Source organism: Mus caroli, unplaced genomic scaffold (assembly GCF_978045245.1).
Source record: "Mus caroli unplaced genomic scaffold, Mus_caroli_1 scaffold_2, whole genome shotgun sequence".
In the NCBI taxonomy this organism is placed as follows: Eukaryota; Metazoa; Chordata; class Mammalia; order Rodentia; family Muridae; genus Mus; species Mus caroli.
In genome coordinates, this window is record NW_028227257.1 from 106747624 (window position 1) to 106769762 (window position 22139).

At 39.1% G+C, this 22139-nt stretch overlaps 1 protein-coding gene across 2 annotated transcripts in view; it reads left to right on the forward strand.

The window, feature by feature from the left end:
- Chn1 (chimerin 1) overlaps positions 1–22139 on the forward strand; it is a 166617-nt gene that overhangs the window by 63400 nt on the left and 81078 nt on the right. For both annotated transcript variants that reach the window (XM_021182689.3, XM_029474318.2), the window contains 2 exons: positions 789–820; positions 4105–4218. In XM_021182689.3, the coding sequence (XP_021038348.1) occupies positions 789–820; positions 4105–4218 (146 nt within the window). The remainder of the gene's footprint in view (positions 1–788; positions 821–4104; positions 4219–22139) is intronic.

The following is a 22139-nucleotide window of genomic DNA, read 5'->3' on the forward strand; positions in this document are numbered from 1 at the left end:
AAAATAAATAAGGCCAAGATGGCTCAGAGGATAAAGGCACCTGTGGCCAAGCCTGATGACCTGAATTCAGTTCCTCACCCCCACATGGTAGGAGGAGAGAATCACCCCCTGCAGGTTGTCCTCTGACTTCCATGTCTCATGATGGGGCTTGGGTGCCCCTCCCATAGCCACAAACACACAAATAATAGAACAATTTTCTTTAAAAAAATGTTTTCTCTTCAGTATTTCTTGAAGGAATTGGGCAGATCTCCTCTATCTTCCTGTGTGTCCAGTAGGAGTCCATCAGCATCTATGCTTGTGGATGAGTTGCAGGCTATGAAATGCTGTAGGAGGGGAAGCTGTCAGGAGGAAACCTGGCAGGGAGCAGAAGGGGATGATATGTTAAGATGTCTGTAACAAAATGGAGAATGTTGAGGACCAGGAAGGAAGAGGACTGGGGACAATGGGGAAGATCCACAGTCTGGTGTCACCCTGTTGAGCACTAAGTTCTATTGATATTTTACTCTTTGAATAATGTGATCAAGTATCTTTTCTAGTTCATTACTACCTAGAAACAAAACATAGTTCAACTGTTGACACACGCAGCACGGATACATCAGAAACAGATCTAGGGAAAAGAAATAATAAATCCAATTAATTAATAAACAGAATCCATCTTCTGCCCATTGAAAATGTTATGCAGATTCTTCTTCTTGGTGTGTGCTTTAGTTTATTATATAAAAACAGTGTTGTTATATTTTGCACATTTTAATTTTCACAACTATTCATTGTTCTTCCTTTTCCTGTAGGTAGAAAACAGACCAAAGTATTATGGAAGAGAGTAAGTATGGCTGATCAGAAAGTGTCTCATAGATTGTCGTATGTAAAAGATACAAGTAAACGCACGGCTTTGGTAAAAACACAGGATGAGATAAATATTCTAGTTTGGTGGAATTGAATTCTCTTTCTTTGATTACAGGTATAATCCTGACTAGTCTAAATAGGAAAATAAAGACAAGTATAAAAAGAAAGTACTGTGATAAACACATGTGCAATAATGCTAAAGAAGCAAGCCATATAAATACATACTCCTAGATGGATCTCAAGAAAGTGCATATAGTTATGTACTAAATGCAATAAAACATATATATAGACTCAGTGGGTATGGATAGTTTATTTTATATTGGCCCCCTTTCTAGTTTTCTATATTATGTAGTATCAGCCCAGAAAAGAAGTGATTTGTGTTATTCAGAGACATGTCAAAATTTTTTATATACTACCTTCTGAAGATGTTTTCCTAATGTTATTTTAATTTTTAATGAACATTGGTGTTTTGCCTGCATGTATATCTGTGTGAGGGTGTCAGATCACTTGGAAGTGGAATTATAAGCGGCCATATTGGTGTTTGGAATTGAACCCAGGTCCTCTGAAAGAGCAGCTTTTAACCACTAAGCCATCTCTCTAGCACCCTTCCTAACATAATTTATTTAAAGCAGTAGATCACTATGAAGGCCAGCTTCCTTTTGTGTAAAATTATAGGCATGCGCCAATGCTGACATCAGTCCCCTCTCAGGTTTTACAGACATCTTGTCCATACAAACTTGTAGTTTGAGTTTTCCACTTAATGTTGATAATGAGCATTATAATATTTTTTTAAATTGCCTTTTGGTTTTAGTTATACAGTTGGGCAACAAACTATACCAAAAATTATTCCAAATGCTGTTTTAGTGTTTAAGGTCTTAACTTTTCTGATTATTGAGAATAGAAATATAGCACTTTGAAGAAAAGAATAAAAATCTATATAAAAGAATATAGTCCATCTCACTCCCCAGATAAAAACTTTTGTTTTTCATTGGGATAATATCAGATAACAATGTACATAGCAAATATTTCTAAATTACTTAAAATTCCAGGCGTGGGCCAGGTGGTGGTGGCACACACCTTTAATTTCAGCACTCAGGAGGCAGAGGCAGGAGGGTCCCTGTGATTTCAAGGCTATCCTGATTTACAGAACAAATTCCAGGACAGCCAGAAGACCTAGATAGATAGACAGACAGACAGACAGACAGATGAACGACTGACTGACAGATGGACAGACAGACACAGGCACACAGACACACACACGTGTGTGTGTGTGTGTGTGTTTGTGTGTGTGTGTATGTGTAAGTCGTGTGAATGTCCGTAGGCAGTGTGCCTGTGGGTTGAGGTAAGATGGCTGCAGAGCTGAGGACCAGTGACCTTAAGGGCTCTTCAGTTGACCTTCTGATTGAGGCTCTCAGCAGGAATGCTGGCCACAGAAGTGTGTCTGATTTTAGACTGGAAATTTATAGATTAGGGGGCTTAATCTCTAATGCTAATAGTAATTTTGAGAAGCCTCTTACTGTACAATTTTAAAGGGATACAATTATTGGATCAACTGGTATGAATCATTTTAAGGGTCTTTAAATTTTGTCAGAGTGTCTTTCAAAATTTGAATTTTATTGCTTTAAGATGATTGATTTTTATTTTAAACAGCTAGCACATTTTGCCAAGTTTATTCACTGATGGCACATATAGTAATCTAATGAGGGTGTACATCAAGTGGGTTACAATTTTGCTTGCACCAGATTCAGTGTATTGCCTGTGGACCTAGTTCTAAACAATTAAGAAATTCATAGAAATGAAAAATTCAGGAGACCAACTATAGCATTTCTGATTGGTGTGATTTAAACATTATTGCCATGCACAATTTTAAGACTGTTCAGAGACTGGGCCAAGGAAAAACTTCAGAGAGTTACCAGTTACTCCAAGCAAAATTTCTGGGTTATTAAGGTACCAATAAAGGGCCTTTAAAATTTATTACAAAGTCAAGTGACTATTGTCCTTTTGCACTGTAGAAGCCACAAGCAATGCTTCTTTTAAGCAGTGAGGCAGCAGTGATGAGAGACTATTTCCATGCTCTTCTGTGATCTCTGAGCCTTGGAGATACATTGAACAGACAGATCACAGCATGGTTGATGTAGTGCAAACAAGGACATCACAGGAGAAGTAGTAACTACCCAGTGAATTGTCTGAGTTTGTATATTAATGTTTTATTATTTATTTACTTTTTAGTAATTTAAAATGCCCTTAGGAACATTGTGGGCCATTTAGGGGAGAAATGATTTTTAGGAAATATGATTTGTCCCTTAGGAAAGTGAATGGGAGATAAGCTAGTTTGTAATAAGATTTGGGTGTGGTGTGATATCACCTTAAGTCTCCTCTTTAGGTGAAGCTCTGTCTCCCTGGGAAAGAGTTTGCTGGGACTTTGCACCTTTTGGGTGGTTTGTCTTTATATAGATAAGGAAGCTCAGAGAAAGATGTGCTGTCAGATGAGATAACACACTGAAGCAGCACATTTCAGGCAGGGCCCATAGTCCTTGGCAGTCTTTGAGTTCCTAAAAGGATTTGGTGTGTGAGTTTACAAATTGCAAATCATCATACAGGTCTGAATGATTCCATGTTTTAGATATTTGCCACCACTGCTATTTTTATTTTCTTAGTGTTTTATATCAGGTTGTTGTAAATGAATCTTTGCATAAAGGATTTATTTATTATTTGTGTTTATTCTTCCTTATTTCCTTTGTTAATGAAAGATAGATTTGGACAGGAAGTGAAGGCAAGTGCTGCACCGTTTGCTTGTGGTCTGAATATTGAGTGATGCACATTATGCACATCACTGGGTGATCATGATAATTAAAGACCCAGGGCCCTGGAAAGTTGCTGGCATGGACTTCCAGCTAGAAGTTTGGACCACAGCACCAACTGGGAAGAAGAAATGAGATACATTTCTGTATAGTATTCTTTAGCAAGCCTATATGGTCACATGACCACATGAGAAAGGCCACATGAGTGAGGTGGAGGGTTCTGCCTTAGATGGATATGGATTTTGCTTCTGGGCTGGGAACTAGACTCAGTAGCCATTTTGGTGCTGTTCTTATCATAGAGAAGCTAGCCAGGAGTCAAGCCAAGAGACACAAGCACGGTTAAATCTGAGTGCTTTTCCTTGCACTGCGGCTGAGAACAGCAGGTGAGGGCAGGGGTTGCTTGTCCTGTTATATTGAAAAACATGAAAAGCTGTGTTTCTGAACTGGCTTTGTTCTGTAGGTATCATGGCATGATCTCTAGAGAAGAGACTGACCAGCTCCTGAGTGTGGCTGAGGGGAGCTACCTCATCCGTGAGAGCCAGCGGCAGCCAGGAACGTACACTTTGGCTTTAAGGTTGGTCATAGACATGCAATTATAACTGTACAGTATTTTAAATCCTCTTAATAGAGGGCTTTCAGATTTAAAGACATCCAGCATGTAATTCAATTGGTTCTTGTTTTCTTGTGGTCTAATTACCATTTTAACAGCTTTGAGACCTTTAAAAAATTCCCATGAATGGTAACCCTCAGTGATTAAGGAGTCAGATATGTTTGTCAGTTCCTTGCTCTCTGTCTTGCTTTGTCAGCTTCCCTCTATTTCTTGAATAAAGAAAGATACTAAACATTCTTTGTAACTAATGAACCTAAAGCCAGTGCCATTTCTTAAGTAAAATTTTGGTTGAAGTAGCTTTTCTTGAGAGCTCTTGGCTCTTCTTTATAATTCAACTTCACATAATGTTTTGGCTGTTCTTAGCTGACAGCGCAGTACCTAGAAACAAGTATTTCTGTTAACGCTGCACTCAAACCAATTGTAAGAATGGAGATAGTGGCATACATGTCCACTGGGCTTACCCTGTGTCAGGCTTTTAAGTGCACTTAATCTTTAAGACAACTCTATATTATCATCATCATTATTATTACTCTTTTTTTACTTTACAGTTGAAGAAACAGAGGGCCTGAAGGAGGTTGATTACCATGGCTAACCAGGGTCACACATATAATAAGTTATACTAGTATTTTAAGCCAGTGAGGCTTAGAGTGTGCTTTTAAACACTGTGCTTCTGCCTGTCCAAAGGCTGAGAATAAATATTTGTTGTCTTTGTTCATCTCCTCATGGGTTAAATCACACTGGTCTCATCTTTGAAAAGACTAAAGAGCAGCTGCAACTTCCAAAGGAAGTGATGAAGAAATGATAGAACACAGAGAGCATAGAACACTGTCAGTGCTTAAGACAGCTAGCCTTACTCCTTCTCCACTTCTTCTGTTTCTGTGAGGGAACACGGAATCCATTCTCGGCCATAGATGAGTATCAGTTGATCTTCCTTATAACCTGACTGACTGAGGTCAGTGCTATTTCACAATGAGTTCTGAGGCCATTGTATTCTGGGAAAGGATCACAGCATTTGTAGAACTTTGCCTTTTGTTACAAATTATGATGTATACATTCCTCTTCAGTTACTTAGCTGAGTTGCTCATTAATTTTAATTGTGGTATATAGGGAAAAATATCTACTTTTGTAACCCAAATATCTTCGTTTATTTTACTACGAATTTTACTAGAAGACTGATTTGGGGGAAGTCACAGAATTACTTGAAGTTGCTTTTCCTAGCTTTTGGTTTTGTTTCTGCTTTTGAGGGCCTCAGACACAGGCCCTGTGCATGTTGGAGACATCGTTCAACTCTATCTGCAACCCTTAAAGTTGGTTTATTTGTCTTTCTGTTCCTTTAACTTTCTATCAGAATCCTGCCATTCCCATTTGTGGCAGTCATGTGATTGTCTAGGGTAAGTGAGCCTTGAGTAACAGAGAGTGGACCTGAGTAACTCGGAAGGAAGAAGAGCAGAAGCCTGCTCCTTTGACTGCGGTTTTCTTACTCTCCCAAGATCTTGTGCATGGTCTAAGACTGGAGTAGCTTGAGTTCAGGCTCACCTCTTGTCTTTGGGTGCTGTCATTGTGGAGTTCTCCCTTCCTCAGCCATCAGAGTCCAGCACTGTGGAGTTAGTGTGGAGTAAAGTAACCCTGACTTCACAGGCTCTTCCTCCTCCTCACCTTCCTAGCCTGTCATTCTGCTCACTTTCTATCCACCTGGCACAGCAAATTGAGGTTAGCGAATAGGTCAGCATCATTTTGAAGGAAGTATTTTCCATGTATAGGTCTGTGAGAAACTATAGTCTATCGTTTGTTACTGAAGAACCACCACAGGGTTGTTAACTGGAAAGAAATATGGAGAAAAGAAAGCTGCAGGTGAGGGTAGGAAGAGGAATTTATGAATGTGTGTTGTGAATAATGTATGCATCAAAATATAACTAACAGTTCTTCCATTTTAAACTAGATGTGTGGCAGGAGAATGCTAAGAAGAATATGAAATAGAAGTTGCCTTAAAGTGTGTATATTTATTATGATCTCATATTCCCAGTTCAGCTGATAATTCTCCCAGTTCACATCAGTTGTTGTTTTTAACATGATGTACAGTCCATTTGTGGTAAACAGCTTGTCTAGTTCATAGCCATCTGTGTTCATTGTGCATTTGCTGTGTTGGCCAACGGCTCTCTATAAAGGAATAAATTTTGAACCTCGCGATCCTAAGTAGATGCATCAAGATCAATATGTCCAGTACCAAGCTTAACACTTCCCTTTCAAGTATCCTATATTATCTCCACTCCCCTTACTAGCTGTTACTACTGGCTGTGTATTTTTCTAAGGTTTTTGACCCTTGTAGCATTCATTCAGAGCTCCCCCTTCCCTTACAGCCCACACTAAATCTTATAGCATATATATATATATATATATATATATATACACACATATATATATAGTTTGCTGTTAAAAATAAGTTTATTATTTTTAATATAAAGTTGAAATTTTTGGTTTTATAATTTTTCTTTAGTTTTCTAAATCCATTTTTTCTATTTCTCAATATTTTATAACTCTCTAAAGCCTTGGATACTGTACCATAGTCCCTGGTAATTAAAAGAAGTTTTCATTTGCTTATTTCATACAGCCAAGTCATTCCTGTCTCTTGATATTTTAAAAGTTTCTTTTTCAGTCTTAAGCAATTTTTTTTTTGGATTGGTAAATGTGTAACGATCAACTAGAGGCCAGCTTTGATCATTTATAAATGATCATCCTGAAATCTCATTTAGTTGTCATGGATGGGAAGGCTGAGACAAAAGGGTTATTCAAGTCCAATAGTTCAAGACCAGTCTGGCCAACAAAGTACGGTTCAGTCTCAACAGGGAAAAGAACATTTTAAAGCAAGGAAAGAAAGAAAAGCAGTGATGATTAAGATTGTGGAGGTGAATAGACATGGGGTTGAGACGACTGTTTCCTCTCACTGGCATTTCTTCCTACAGCAGTAGTCTCTGTATGTGATATAGGCGTCGGGTGTTAGTCCTGAGGGTACACATAAGGAGAATGTCTAGGCACTTGTGACCTCCCTCCTGTTTCACAGTGATTGGGAGGTTTCCTGGGGATTGAGTTAACATTTGCGTTAATTACAGCTTAAGAAAATACTATGTCAGACATGAAGGAGTTTAATGTAATTTAAGAGTTCAGCTGAAAAGATGTTTTTTCTTATGGTTTTTATAGTTTTAAGAGGTAATTCTTTTCTCTGTGCTGGTAATCAAACTCAGGGCTTAATGCTACACACTGAAATACCCCAATAGATCAGGAACTAATTTTTAAAAACCATACTTCATTGGTCTGAGGAGATGCCTCAATTGGTTAAAAACAAACAAACAAACAAACAAACAAAAGAAAAACCTACCTGGGCCAGGGTGGTTTCCAAGCTAGCCAGGACTATATTGAGACCTTATCTTTAAAAAACAAAACCAGAGTATGTCAAGAGAAGAAGGAAGGTATGGATTAAACAGGAACCCAGCAGGAGCCTAGAAACCAGATCCGATGCATCTCACATCTCTGCTGATAGAAACCAGCCAACTAGCTGTCTGCACTGTGAGCTGACCTTGTGCCACAGCTCTCCATACCCAAATACCATCAGGAGAGAGCTGGACTCCTAGGAGTACTAACACACAGGCCTGAAGGATGGACAAGCCACAGTCAGAGGTAGCAAGACCAGCTGACACCAGAGATAACCAGATGTCGAGAAGAAAGGGCAAGAACATAAGCAACAGAAACCAAGGCTACTTGGCATCATTAGAACCCAGTTCTCCCACCACAGCAAGCCCTGAAGACCCCAACACACCAGAAAAGCAAGGCACTGATTTAAAAATTACATCTCATGATGATGGTAGAGGACTATAAGAAGGACATAAACGTTTCAGAAAGTAAGTAGAGCTAGCCCCTGCACTAGGTGATCTCACTTGCTCAGTCTCTTGGCCCACCAACTCACTAGCCCTGCTAGGCCACATGGCTCCCACCAGGCCATCTCTCAGATGCCTCCCCCCTACCCAAGTTCCTCTCGTTTTCACCAAACATCCCACACACCCCTGGTTAGCCATGTCAACACCTAATTACCTGATAGAATCAAGACTCTTAATGCTTAATTAGCCAATGAGTTTTATGTATCAATAATAACACAATTTACAAGATGCCAATACAATAATTTCAGAGCCAAATGATAATGATAAAGCTTTAACACAGTTATTCTAACCTTTTAATAACACCATGCCAGCCTCCATTCTGGTTCTCTCCCTCCTTCTCAGACCTCTCTCTCTGTCTCCTCAACTTCTCCCTCCACCTCCCGTCTCCTGTCCAATCACAAGCCTCCCTCTGCTCTGATGTAATTGGACAGGGAAAATCCAGCAACACATAAATAACTCCCTTAAAGAAATAGAGGAGACCACTGGTAAACAGCTAGAAGCCCTTAGAGGAAACACAAAAATTCCTTAAAGAATTGCAGGAAAACACAATCAAACAGATGAAGGAATTGAACAAAATCATCCAGGATATAAAAATGGAAATAGAAACAATAAAGAAATCACAAAGGGAGACAACTCTGGAGATAGAAAACCTAGGAGAGAGATCAGGAGTCATAGATGCAAGCATCACCAACAGAATACAAGAGATAGAAGAGAGAATCTCTTCAACAAAATTATAGAAGAAAACTTCCCTAACCTAAAGAAAGAGATGCCCAGGAACATACAAGAAGCTTACAGCCAGAAAAGAAATCCCTCCTGTCACATAATAATCAAAACACCAAATTCATTAAACAAAGAAAGAATATTAAAAGCAGTAAGGGAAAAAGGTCAAGTAACATATAAAGGCAGTCCTGTCAGAATTACATCAGACTTCTCACCAGAGACTATGAAATCTAGAAGATCCTGGGCAGATGTTATACAGACCCCAAGAGAACACAAATGCCAGCCCTGGCTAATATACCCAGCAAAACTCTCTATTATCATAGATGGAGAAAACAAGATATTTCATGATAAAACCAAATGTACACAATATCTTTCCATAAATCCAGTCCTACAAAGGATAATAGATGGAAAACACCAACACAAGGAGGAAAACTACACCTTAAAAAAGCACAAAAGTACTTTCTTTCAACAAATGTAAGAGAAGATAGCCACACAAACATAGAAATAACATAAAAAAAAATAACAGGAAGCAACAATCACTATTCCTTAATATCTCTTAACATCAATGGACTCAATTCCCCAATAAAAACACATAGACTAACAGACTGGATATGTAAACAGGACCCAGCATTTTGCTGCATACAGGAAACACAGTGATGAAGGCAGACACTACCTCAGAGTAAAGGTCTGGAAAACAATTTTTCAAGCAAATGGTCCCAAGAAACAAGCTGGAGTAGGCATTCTAACATTGAATAAAATCCACTTTCAACCAAAACTTATCAAAAGATGAGGAAGGACACTTCATACTCATCAAAGGAAAAATATACTAAGAAGAACTCTCAATTCTGAACATCTATGCTCCAAATCAAGGGCACCCACATTCATAAAAGAAACTTTACTAAAGCTCAAAGCACATATTGAACCCCACATAATAATAATGGGAGACTTCAACACCCCACTCTCATCAATGGACAGATTATGGAAACACAACCCAAACAAAGACACAATAAAACTAATAGAAGTCATGGACCAAATGGATTTAACAGATATCTATAGAACATTTCATCCTAGAGCAAAAGAATATACCTTCTTCTTAGCATCTCATGGTACCTTCTCCAAAATTGACCTTATAATCAGTCACAAAACAGGCCTCAACAGATTCAAGAAGTTTTAAGTAATCTCATGTATCCTTTCAGATCACCATGGACTAAGGCTGGTCTTCAATAGCAACAAAAACAACAGGAAGCTCACATACACATGAAACCCTACTCAATGATAACTTGGCCAAGGAAGGAATAAACAAAGAAATTAAAAGCTTTTTAGAATTTAATGAAAGAAGGCACAACATACCCAAACTTATGGGACACAATGAAAGCAGTGGTAAGGGGAAAACTTATAGCTCTAAGTACCTTCAAAAAGAAACTAGAGAGAGCATACACTATCAGCTTAACAGCTTGGTAATACTCTTGTAATTCTAGTGCTGTTACAAGTAGATCCCTGGGGCTCCCTGGGTAGTCAGCCCATCCTGCTTGATGAGATCCAAGCCAGGGAGAGACTTTGTTTCAAAGAGGCTTGGTGTCATCTAGGGAACAACTTATAGTTGTCCTTTGACACACACAAACACACAGAAGTTACAGCATAAGCTTAAGAAACATTTTTAGATTCAGTCTGGTCAATTCCTGTTGACCTGTCTCAGTGCCCTAGTCTTATATTTTGCTTTGTAAGTAAGCAGTTCTGAGGACCAAACCAGGGGTCTGTACTGCTTTCCAGGCAATCCAGCCTTGAGCAAGTGCCCCGTTCCCAACCCTTCTCTTCTACTTCTGAGCTGTTGCTCAGTTTTCTACTGAGTTTGTCATTTCACAATATATATATAATTTGGTTCTGAAATTTTCATCACATCTTGAGACTAGTGAAATAAAGAGATATGAAAATCTCAGATATAAAATATCTGTTTTCTCTTTGCTGTCACTGTACTTGGTAAAATCTCAATAAATTATGGGTATATGTACATTTGCAACCTGTTTATCACTCTAGAGGCAGCGAGCCAGGGAGAATGGAGCCTGACCTGAGGCTGAGTCTCATCCAATAGCCAACTTTATTCAGAGCATCAGACAGTTTATACCCTGAGGGCTAAGAAAGGTTACCTGAGTGTACAATTGCAAGGACAAGCTGCCACGTGGCAAAAACCTGTTTCTCCTTAGAGGCAAATAGAGAAATAACAATAGCCAGTTGTAATGAACAATCTAAGGCAAACTCATTTCTGTCTGCTACACCTAGTAGAGCCAGGAAAGTACATTTCAAGAACAATTCCAAGTTGTTGAAGAAATTGAGGTCACAAGACACTTGTTTTCTTGGAGTTTTCTCATGGCACTCAGACTTCTCCCCATGGGTTTCCATCCTTGCACCATGTTCTGATAGAAACCCACTTAGAAGTTTAAAAAATGTTTTTATCTGAAAAATTGTATGCTTACATTTTGATTGGAATTGGGTAAATGTGGTGTGCTTGTAACAAGAGCTACTTACTTTCTTCCTCAGTAACTAACTGTGCAACAGTGAGGTTCCTGGTGAGCGCTTCCATTCTTACTCTTGGTCTCTTCAGCCTAATAGTTAATGCAGGCCACACTTGCCTGGACTCTAAGTAAACCAATAAACAAAACGTATAGTCCTGGGAGGTGGTACTGCACGTCTTTAGTCCCACCACTCAGGAGGCAGAGACAGGCTGATTTCTGTGAGTTTGAAGTCAACCTAGTCTACAGCGTGAATTTCAGGACGGACTCCAGAGAAACCCTGTCTTGAAAAATCTTCCTGCCAAAGAGAAACCTATAGCAGTGTCACATATTAAATCTGATATAGGACTAACGCTATGCATGACTTATGCAATCTCTAGGCTTCTGTCAATGTGGGTTCCCTTTGACATGATGAACCCCTTTTTTTCAGTAGCTTGAGCTTCTATATTTTTACTTAGAAGAAAAATCTTAAGTTATGTTTACAGTAGTTGGAGAATAAAGCCAAATGAATCATTTAAAACAATAGCCGCCAGGCATGGTGGCGCACGCCTTTAATCCCAGCACTGGGGAGGCAGAGGCAGCCGGATTTCTGAGTTCGAGGCCAGCCTGGTCTACAAAGTGAGTTTCAGGACAGCCAGGGCTATACAGAGAAACCCTGTCTCAACCAAAACCCAAACCAAACCAGAACAAAACAAAAAGACAATAGCCACTTGAATCTTAATGAATATATTGGAAAACACAAGGAAGACCAGAGGAAATAATAAGTCGAGATTTCTCAAAATCAGGAAACTTTGCTGGCTTAATCATGGGATTAGTTAAGGAAACATGTTGATGTTGCAGATGTGTAATGCGGCTTAGCTGCTCAGTATGCTGTGATGTGATCCTCTGTCTCTGTTGTGTGATAACCAGCCTCACTGTAACGCCAGCTTTGCTTGGGGTCAGAGGAACAGAGTTGTGGGTTTCCACTTTGTCACCACTGAGAATGTGTGGAGGAGCTTGGTTAGTTTTATCATGCAGCGTGCTTGCTTCTCTTCTCTTCAGGATAGTACAGTGAGTTCAGCTCCGGCCTTCAGAGCCCTGAGCCTGGAGCATCTGCAGGGAAGTACAGGCAGATACTGGCTGCTGTCTAACTAGTACCTGCTCCTGGTACTGGAAAATGCACCTGCCTCTTCCGAAAGAAGGCAGTTGTAGAGAGCTGAATGAGCACACAAAGTATTGTTTTCATGTATTGTCTTAAACAGGACAAGAGGTGCATGGGGTTATGAGAAGTGGGAGAAATGGATTCCGGTAGGTACAGCATGGTAGGCTGTAGCCATTAAGGAAGTCTCCTTGTTAGGTACTAAGGATTGACCCATAGTATAATTCTCAAAACGTATAGACCTCAGAGCTGGGGGATGGCCCTGCCTATAAAGTGCTTGCTGTACAAGTGTAATGACCTGAGTTTGGATCCCCTGACCTTCTGTAAGGATTTTAATTCATGTTAGAGTCTGGGCACAGCAGACAAACCTGTAACCCTGGCACTGACTGCAGCCAGGGGGATCTGGGGGCAGCTGGCCAGCCAGTATAGCTGAACTGGCAAGCTCCATTCTATGAGCAAAGAAAGATGTTTCAGGTGGCTCATAGTGGCCTGTGACTCGAGCTCCAAGGAGAGCTCATGCCCGTGTGCATACCCCACCCACCCACCCACCCACAGGAATCGATGCATAATTAAAAATAATTTTTTTTAAAAAAAGAAAAGCCACTTAAATCTCTAAAAGTGGACTATAAATTTATTAGGTGGGAAAATCTAAATATGTAGAACTGCATGGCATGTTTGGTATGTGGAGGCTGATGTGGGGTTAGGGATGCAGGAAACTTAACAGTAAGTGTATTAGGATGCCTCGAAGCTCACACTGGGAATTTATTTTCCTATAAGAAATGGAAGCCACTGAAAGTTTCTCATAGAAACCTTACTTTTGAAGTGAAATTAGAGCAATAAGAACCCTGAGTGGAATGGGTGGCAGTACTAAGTTTACCAGAGTTAGCGCAGGTGTGGGGTGCTACTCGTGCAACCCAGCCTTGCTGTGAATGAAGCTGGGCTCTAGAAAATTAATTTACTAAGCAATTTTCCTTTGACTATGGAGATTTTTAAAAGGGTTTCTTAATAACTTATAGATTTGCCTAGAGAAGATGTGTTAGCTCCAAATTTGGCAACTCCAGAAATATTTCTGTTAATCTGAGTCATTTTAGCTTCTCTAAATTAGGAAAAGAACACGATGTCATATGTGCAGGAGTCTTGATAACTCCTAAAACTTGGATTCAGATATTCCTGGGACAGATTTGGACATGTGCCAGAGGACACTTAAACTCATGTGCCAAGATAGCAATTATTGGGGGAATTTTTAAATAATAGAAAACAAACAAGAATGTTAAAACCAAAAAAAGCATGTTTGGACAGATTATATTTTCTTTTAGAATACATTGCACTTCTTATTTGATAAATTCTGAAGCACATATATATAGTCTATGTTAATCTGAAGAATAAAATTATACAGAACAGTATGTATGGCACACACTACTTATGTAAAATTATGTATCTGTGGTACAAGTGTAAGTAGAGAGTTGTCTGAAAGAACGGTCACTAAAATGTTCAGGGCTTATCTGAGTATTGAACTTAGAGATGGTTTTTTTCTTTTGTACCTTTTAAATTTATTGATTTTGTTTTTACAAACTACATGTGTGTCATTTTTATATTCAGGAAAAAGAAGACAATTGTAATCTTAGGCAAAAACTGAAAGTCAGTGTGTCCCAAATATATGAGGATTGTGAGGATATGAACTTAACAAGTTACTTGAAGAAAGAAGGAGCTTTGGTGGTGGCCGTGGGGCAGCAGAGAGATGGGAGACAGGCAGTATTTGAGAATCTGCATGGTCTTTGTTTGAGGAGACTTGTCCGGTGCTGTTAGTCGTGCCTGTGACATGGAGGTAGCAGGAGATGCCATGTGGCCCCCCTGCTGTTAGCCTTCTTCAGTTGGGCCTCTTCCTGCAGCTTTCCTCAGAGGCTGTGCATGTGGATAGGACTCTGTCACTAGGTTCTAGTGGAGGACCCTTTGAGAAACTACATTCAACATTTAACATTTGATTCAGCTGTCTTGACTCATGCTGCCAAGCAATCCTTGGCTGATTGCTCCCCATGCACTTGGTCCACAGGAGAGAAACTCTTGACAGGATGGCTGTTAGATCCCTTGCATTTGTTATCATTTTCAGGTAGCAAATTAGTATTAAGTGCGTAGAGTAGCGGGAGAGAACGGAGGAGGAGAATACCAGGCCTGGGTTCCCTATTTACTAAGATCAGAGAAACGCTTCACCACTCCTGCCCCACTTTACTTCTTATAGATCCTCTTTTTTCATCAACAAACATAAAAGATGACTTGCAGAAGTTTCCAGTTAGAGGGCAATAATTGAGCCAGAAGCTTTTCTTGCTCTCTCATTCAGTCTCCCTAACCAATGCAGAAGGCCTTGACTCATCCCGAGGGTCCTGAAGCATCTCCCCTTGACAGTCAGGCACTACTCCGCGTATTAACAGTTGGAAGATCTTTCTAACTCTGTGGGGAGATGTATGTCCAGAGGCATCTGCCCATTCAGTGTATTGTGGAGACATTTAGACTCACAAAGCTGTGCTGCCTAATTTAGAGCATTTTAACTTTTCATGCCTTCCTAGCTTTCTCAGCCCTAGGCAACCACTAATCTACTTTTGTCTCTGTAGATTTTTACATCCCTAGCATTTCATATGCATGAAATCAAATAATATGTGACATCTTATAACTGATTTCTTTCCCAAAGCATGTTTTCAGTGTTTGTCTGTGTCATATAATATATCAGATCTTATTTCTTTTTATTAATATATAATATCAGAGAAAATATTCCAGTATATGAGAAAACTTGGTTTTGTTTATTCATTTACTAGTTAAAATACATTTATGTTGTTCCCACCTTTTTTTTGGCCTCTGTGATTAATGTTGCTATAAATACAATTATGAATAATGTGTATGTACAATTTTTATGAAGAAATCTGGTTTGGTATTGGATATATTCTTAAAATTTGGGAGTCTCGGGTATATGCTTCACTGATAATGTGTGCTTAGCAGACAGGAGACTCTAGGTCAGTCCCTAGCAGGAAAAAAATTTTTGAGGGCCTGCCAAACAACTTTCCATGGTGATTATGCTGCTGCAGCTCTGCAGCAAAGAAGGAAGGTTCCAGTTTTTCCTTGTCAGCATCATTATGTCATTAAATGTAGATATACTTATGTGAAGTAGTAGCTCATTTTAGTTTTGGTTTGTATTTTGTTGTGAAATGGTACTTCATTTTTCAAGTTTTTATCATTGTCATGATTTTTATTCACAGATAGTCCCTGGCTTCAACCTTCGCTTCACTTAAACGTTTATAAAACAATAGTAGAGTTAAATGGAAGGTAGAGGGAGTTGTGTTGTTTTTAAAGCTGATTCCAAGATATTTTTGCTTTCTTATTTTAAGACATGTATTTAAAGGCATATTCCATTGAACATTAAAGATGGAAATCAGTATCAAGTACATTTTAAAAAGACATACTTTAAATTATGAACACATGTGTGCATCTGTTTGGTTATCTGCACGTGTGAGTGCAGGTATCAGTAGAGTCCATAGAGAGCTCCAGGTCCCTCCACACTGAAATTAGAGGCAGTTATGAGGCGTCTGCCGTGGGTGCTGAGAGCTGTGCTCTGATCTGCTGAGCCTTCTCTGCCAGCCTCCAGGTACATTTCAAAACGGACAGAAATTTGGTTCAGTTATGATTCTCTGAGCTGTTACCTTGTTAGCAATCTGCCATGTGTTTCTGCTTGAAAGTAAAGTAGGTAGTATTTCAATTCTCTCTAAGACCTGTTCCTCGGCCACCAGATGTAATTCTAGAATATGTTGATAACATGACCCCTTTTCTTTAAATACACACAAAACAAAACATATACAGACTGACCAAACCAGACATTTTATTAGCAGACTTACTCATTTTATAAATGTAACTATTCTTGGAATATTGTTGCAGGCATTCTAGTGACTGTGATGTGATGGAGTCCGTGGTGTTTCCCAATCCATTTGTACTGTAGCAGCCATAGAAAGAGTGCTGATGGGGCACCTTGGAGATGAGTGCACAAGGCAGGCGTGGCCATATGTGCCTGGCCCAAGGACCCCAACAGGTCCATCTTGGCCTCCTTGAAAACTGTAGGGTTTAATATCTTTAACTTGTCCCCTTATTCATGACAATCAGAAAATTCAGTTTTATCCATAAAATAAGTTCATACAGTACATGCAAGTAGTTTGGTTTGGTTTTTCATTTTTTATTTTGCATTTAATAGATGAAAACATTAAGGTTTAATTTTTGTAGAACAAAACACTAAGAATCCGAAATAAAGCTTTTTAAAACAACAGCTTGACTAATAATGAAACACATAATCTATGTGTGCAGTGGGGCGTGGTGCATGAGTAAACTCTTAGCTTTTTATCAGGACTTTTAAAAGATTAATATTTAAAATTAGTGACACATTATCATTTTTATAAAGCAAAAAACTGTGTTTAATGCTTTTAAAGATAATAATTATTCTGACTAAATCTCAAGAGCTAACTTTTCACTTCTCCTAAAAGAGAAAAGCCAGTTTAAATATGTTCAAAACTTAAACGATTTAAACTAAATTTCCATTGTAAGATCACTTTGTAATCATTTGTTCAGTAATCATTTGGGCTAGGGTTTATGTAAGTTGGTGGTACAGCTTGGCTTAACATGACCAAGGGTTTAATCACTGGGATAAAAAAAAAAAAAAGCATAGTAAATTTGACTATCTAATCAAAGGAAAACAGTGGATATTCTCTATTAAATCAATAGCATATTTGCTTCCATATCATCTATTATATTTTTATGCTGTTGAAAGTAGCAGATAGATATGGCAAATATTTTCAACCAAGAGATAAGCATTTATGATAAATTAGGTACTTTCATGGTATTCCTAGTTCACCCTGTGGAGACAGTGCTGTTCATACCTGGTCTCCCAGAACTTGGTCATTTCTAAAATCCACATTCATTTTATGTCACATATATAAACTGGTTCTTGTTGAGAATTTTTAGTCTTTAAATCAGTTTGCACTATTGCCTGCCTGGCTATGTAGTTACATAATAACTTATGCCAGACAAAGGTCACCATTTCCTTTTTAATCTCATTTTAGCAGATGCTGGTAGTTTACAGACATGTTCACCCTAATCTGTATAGCTTTTGGTGAGCTGGCTGATCACTGGTAAGAAACTAAACAGTAAGATGTAATTTATTATGGCTTTGGGCTTAAATGCTGATAAATATTATTAAGCAAGGAATTCCTACGATGTTAATTCATCTTTATATTTCTGAAGATTTAATGGGAGGAATCCATTCTTATTGTGTTAGGAAATAATAAAATAGCCTAAAATAAAATAATTAAATTTAGGGATGTTAGTTTGAATTTTAACATTAAGTGGGTAAGTCAGAATTCCCAGAGAATCACAGTAGCTGTTGGCAAAAGGGGATTTTACAATTTACCAGAACTGATCACTGGTTGAGGGCTTTTTTTTTTTTTTTCATGTCTGAAAAAGGATCCAAAGGAACTGGTGAAAGATTATGCTGCTAGTAGGCGTTGACATGTTGTGTACTATGTGTTCTTTTGATCTGATCGCTCAGGATAGGTTCAGTTGGTTGCTATGGTTTCATTTGAGTTCCTGCAAAGCTTTCTGTTCTATTTGCAATAAGTGGAAAATAATGCTTTGCAGAATTATTTCTCAAGAATATTTTCAACTTCCCTTACTTAAGATTACAAATTGCTTTACGGGAAGTTTTCTGGATATTAGAGTAGGCATGGCTCACATGACAACAAAATTTAGTAGGCATGGCTCACATGACAACAAAATTTAGTAGTCCTGCAATGTTACAGTTGATAGTGATAAAAACTAGCATGAGCCGGGCGTGGTGGCGCACGCCTTTAATCCCAGCACTCGGGAGGCAGAGGCAGGCGGATTTCTGAGTTCGAGGCCAGCCTGGTCTACAAAGTGAGTGCCAGGACAGCCAGGGCTACACAGAGAAACCCTGTCTCGAAAAACCAAAAAAAAAAAGAAAAAAAAAAAAAAACTAGCATGATTAGCTTTAAACTGTATCTATGTTAGTGGTGTCAAGCTTTGAAAATATTTGTACAAATTAAATGTCCCATACCCAAAATGCTTGTGGCAAATGTGTTTTAGAATTCAGCATAAATGATGTGTGTGTGTGTGTATGTGTGTGTGTGTGTGCATGTGCATATACAAAATTAAAATGGAGTTGCTCAGATTTCACAAACCTGAAAGTTTTGCTGTAGAGAGGGAGAATTTTCCCAGTAGCCACATGCTTAGTGTGTGGGTTAAAAATAAAATCTTCTCTTGTCATACATCAAGAGATGTGGCTAGATATAATAAGGAAAGGAAGGTTTTTAATTTTTCTTAATGATTGTCTTTGATTTTTCTTCATCTGTACCTAGGTTTTCTGAACTACTCTTATACTACCTATTTTTAAATCTCTTAATTGGAGTATACTTATGATTGCTAAAAATGCTCATTGCTGCATAACAGAGCTCTGGAACTTTTTATCTGTGCAGCTGGAACTATGTACCCATGTTTTCTCCTCTCTCCTAGCTCCTGCCACCCACACCCACCACCTTTTCTTTCCTTCCATTGCTTCCAGCATGCGTTGGAATTCTTCATCAGGTGATTCATGGGTGTCTATTTCTTTGGGCTGAGACCCAGGAGGTTTTGTCAATGATTGGGCTATACTTCGTACCTGGATCTTTATGTGTTTCAGTTTCTTGGCTTTTGCTGTCTTCTGTTTGCTTGGGGCAGGTCCATTGTCCTGCCCCCACTTGTATGCCTTTTCAGAACCAGCCGATCATCTTATTCTCTATATGCTGGTTGCATATAAGAAATCTCTTTAGCCATCAGCTTTTCCAGTCATTTGGAGAGGCTGTGGAATTTTGGGGATTGGACTGACTCTTCTTTATCTGGGTTTGTATATGTAATCTTTGCCAGTTTCCATCAACGGAGCTGTTACTCCCTTTCTCTGTCTGGTGTTTTATATGTGTAGTATCAAGTTCTGAGGGACAAAGCAGCCAGATGCCCCTCCCCCACACTTCCTTCTCAGCAGCTTTCAGTCATCTAAAACAGCTGACCCGGTATAGCCACGGGTTCTGGCCCGAAAGTATCCTTCCCTTAATATTTCATTGATAGTGCATACATAAAGATGTTTCTTAACATTATTTCCGGAAGAATATAGTGTATGATGTTTATAAAGTTAACATTGTATTAGGTATTTACTGAAATACCTGGAGACATTTAAAGCATATGGAATACTATGTTTTATGTTTTATGTGTCTGCTGTGCCGTTTTATTGAAGGGACCTGAGTTTCTTCAGCATTTGCTCTCCATGGGGGTCCTAGAACTAGTCTCCTGTGGATATTGTACAGCTGTATGCCAGATCTCAAAATGAGTGAAGCAGACACAAGTTCCTTGTACGTCTCTCTGAGTAGCCAGAGTACTCTCTATATACTCTGCCCTTCTCCACTTGCTAAGGGAGAAGCCATGATTTGAACAGCCTTACCCACTCACACTGAGCTGCACTGGACTCTGTGGGTGGCACCACAGGCCCTCTTTTGCCACATCAAGCTTGCCATTGCTCTCTTTGGCTTCACTGCTGCCCCCATACAAATAATGCTGATTCCATTAGCATTCTGTGTCAGGCAAGAGAAAAAATAAGCTCTCAGGAAGCTCTGGAAAGGCCAAATGAATGCATGTTTCATTCTTCTCCTCCCACCCACCCAGAAGCTACAGGCACTGTTGAGCTGTGCCAACTTGGAGCAGTGCTTACTGCAGATGAATTGAAAGGCGTTCTTTACCCTTCCAGTGTAGCTCATCTGAAGTACTAAAGCCTTTAAGCGGCTTTCTGAAGATCTCAGATAGGTATTTGATCTGTAATTGATACAGTACCCTTATCTTATTAAATCTGCCATTTCCTTTGACTTAACTGCCTTCCCATGTATCCTATACTCCTTGAACTTAAATAGAGCAGCAGCCTGGTGAGTCTCTCCTGCTATATCTCCTGGCTAAAGTGCTGCCTATGGCTCTGGCAGTCTGAAATCTTAAAGATGCCCCAATTCTAAGCACAAAATTCTTTCACATACACTGAACACATAGACTGAGGTTAATGCTATACAGCATTCTTAGTGCTCTCTCTCTTTGTGTCTTGTGAGGTCACATGTAGAATTTTCCACTATAACATCATGCTAGTGCTCAAAAATTAGGATTTTAGCCGAATTTTTAGCTTGGTTCAGCTTACTGATATCAGATTAGAGATGTTGAATGTGAGTCTCCACTAGAAACACAGAGGCAGAATTGCATAGGCAAATACAGTTTGCTGCCACCACACCTGGAAATCCTGGTCTGATCACTTGAAATCAGATGAGCACAATATTCATCAATTTAAAGGAAACCTTTATGTTCAAAACGTGGGCATACAAAAGCAAATGAATATATAATCATTCGTTCATTTATTATTGTTTTTATTTTATTTTTAATAATATGTGTGTGTGTGCACACATGTGAGCCTGAGTGTGTCTGTGCATTGGAAGTCAGAAGACAACTTTCATAGTGGGGTCTCTTTCTGCCTTGCTGAAGTAGGGGCTGTGCTATTGCTTCTGCCCCTGTACTCTGAGGCCTGCCGCCTACCTCACTGTTGGGGTACTGAGGTAACATATATGAACCACCATGTCTGGCTTTTTATCTGGGCTCTGGGATTTAACTCAGGTTTCCAGGCTTTTGTGACCAGCACTTTTACCTTATGAGCATCGTGCTGGACATGATTCTATTTATATAAAATAGAAACATGTCATGGTAGCAAACAGAGTGGCTCAGTGTGATGGAGAACAGTCAGGCAGGTTGTGGAAAAGCATAAGGAAACTTTGGGAGCTGTTTGGGATGTTTTTGCAATCTTATCCATGATTAAAACTTTACTGAATTGTACCCTAGCAATAAATATGGGATGCTATATGTAAGTAATGCATTATTAATAAGCACTTAATGAGGAAAATGTAATAATCTGCTGACCATTTGTAAATAGCTCGTACTAAACTTAAAAGTATGTAACAGTCCAAATTAAGCCTCCAGAGCATGGCCTCAAAGCCAGAAGTAAATGAGGGTGGCTGCAGTTGGCTAATAAAACCAAGAATACATGTGTCTGTTGCAAAGGAGCGCTTTGTAAGCCTCAGTACAGTCTGCTTATAGAATCTTAAAACATTTTAAAAAATGTTTCTTTCTACATTATAGTGTGTTTAAAAATAGCAGGTTATGAGTGGAATGAATATAATTGATAACTACAAAGATCATTTTAGAAATATAAAACTAGATCTAAGAACTAAGTATTCAATAGGTGGGGGGCGGGTCAGGGAGACAGATATGATTGAAGAAGGGCAGCTGTTTTAGTTAATTGTCTTGGTTTTGAAAAAGCATACCCAACAAAAGCAACTAAGGGAGAAAGAAAGGGCTTTAGGGCCTGGTGCAAGGGTGGGTGGTTCATGAGAGGGAAGTGAAGGCAGCCGCAGCTCAGAGAAACAGTGGCCATGTAGCACAGCGGGAGGGAGATGAACACTCTCTGCTGCTCAGCTCCTTCTCTACACACAGGCT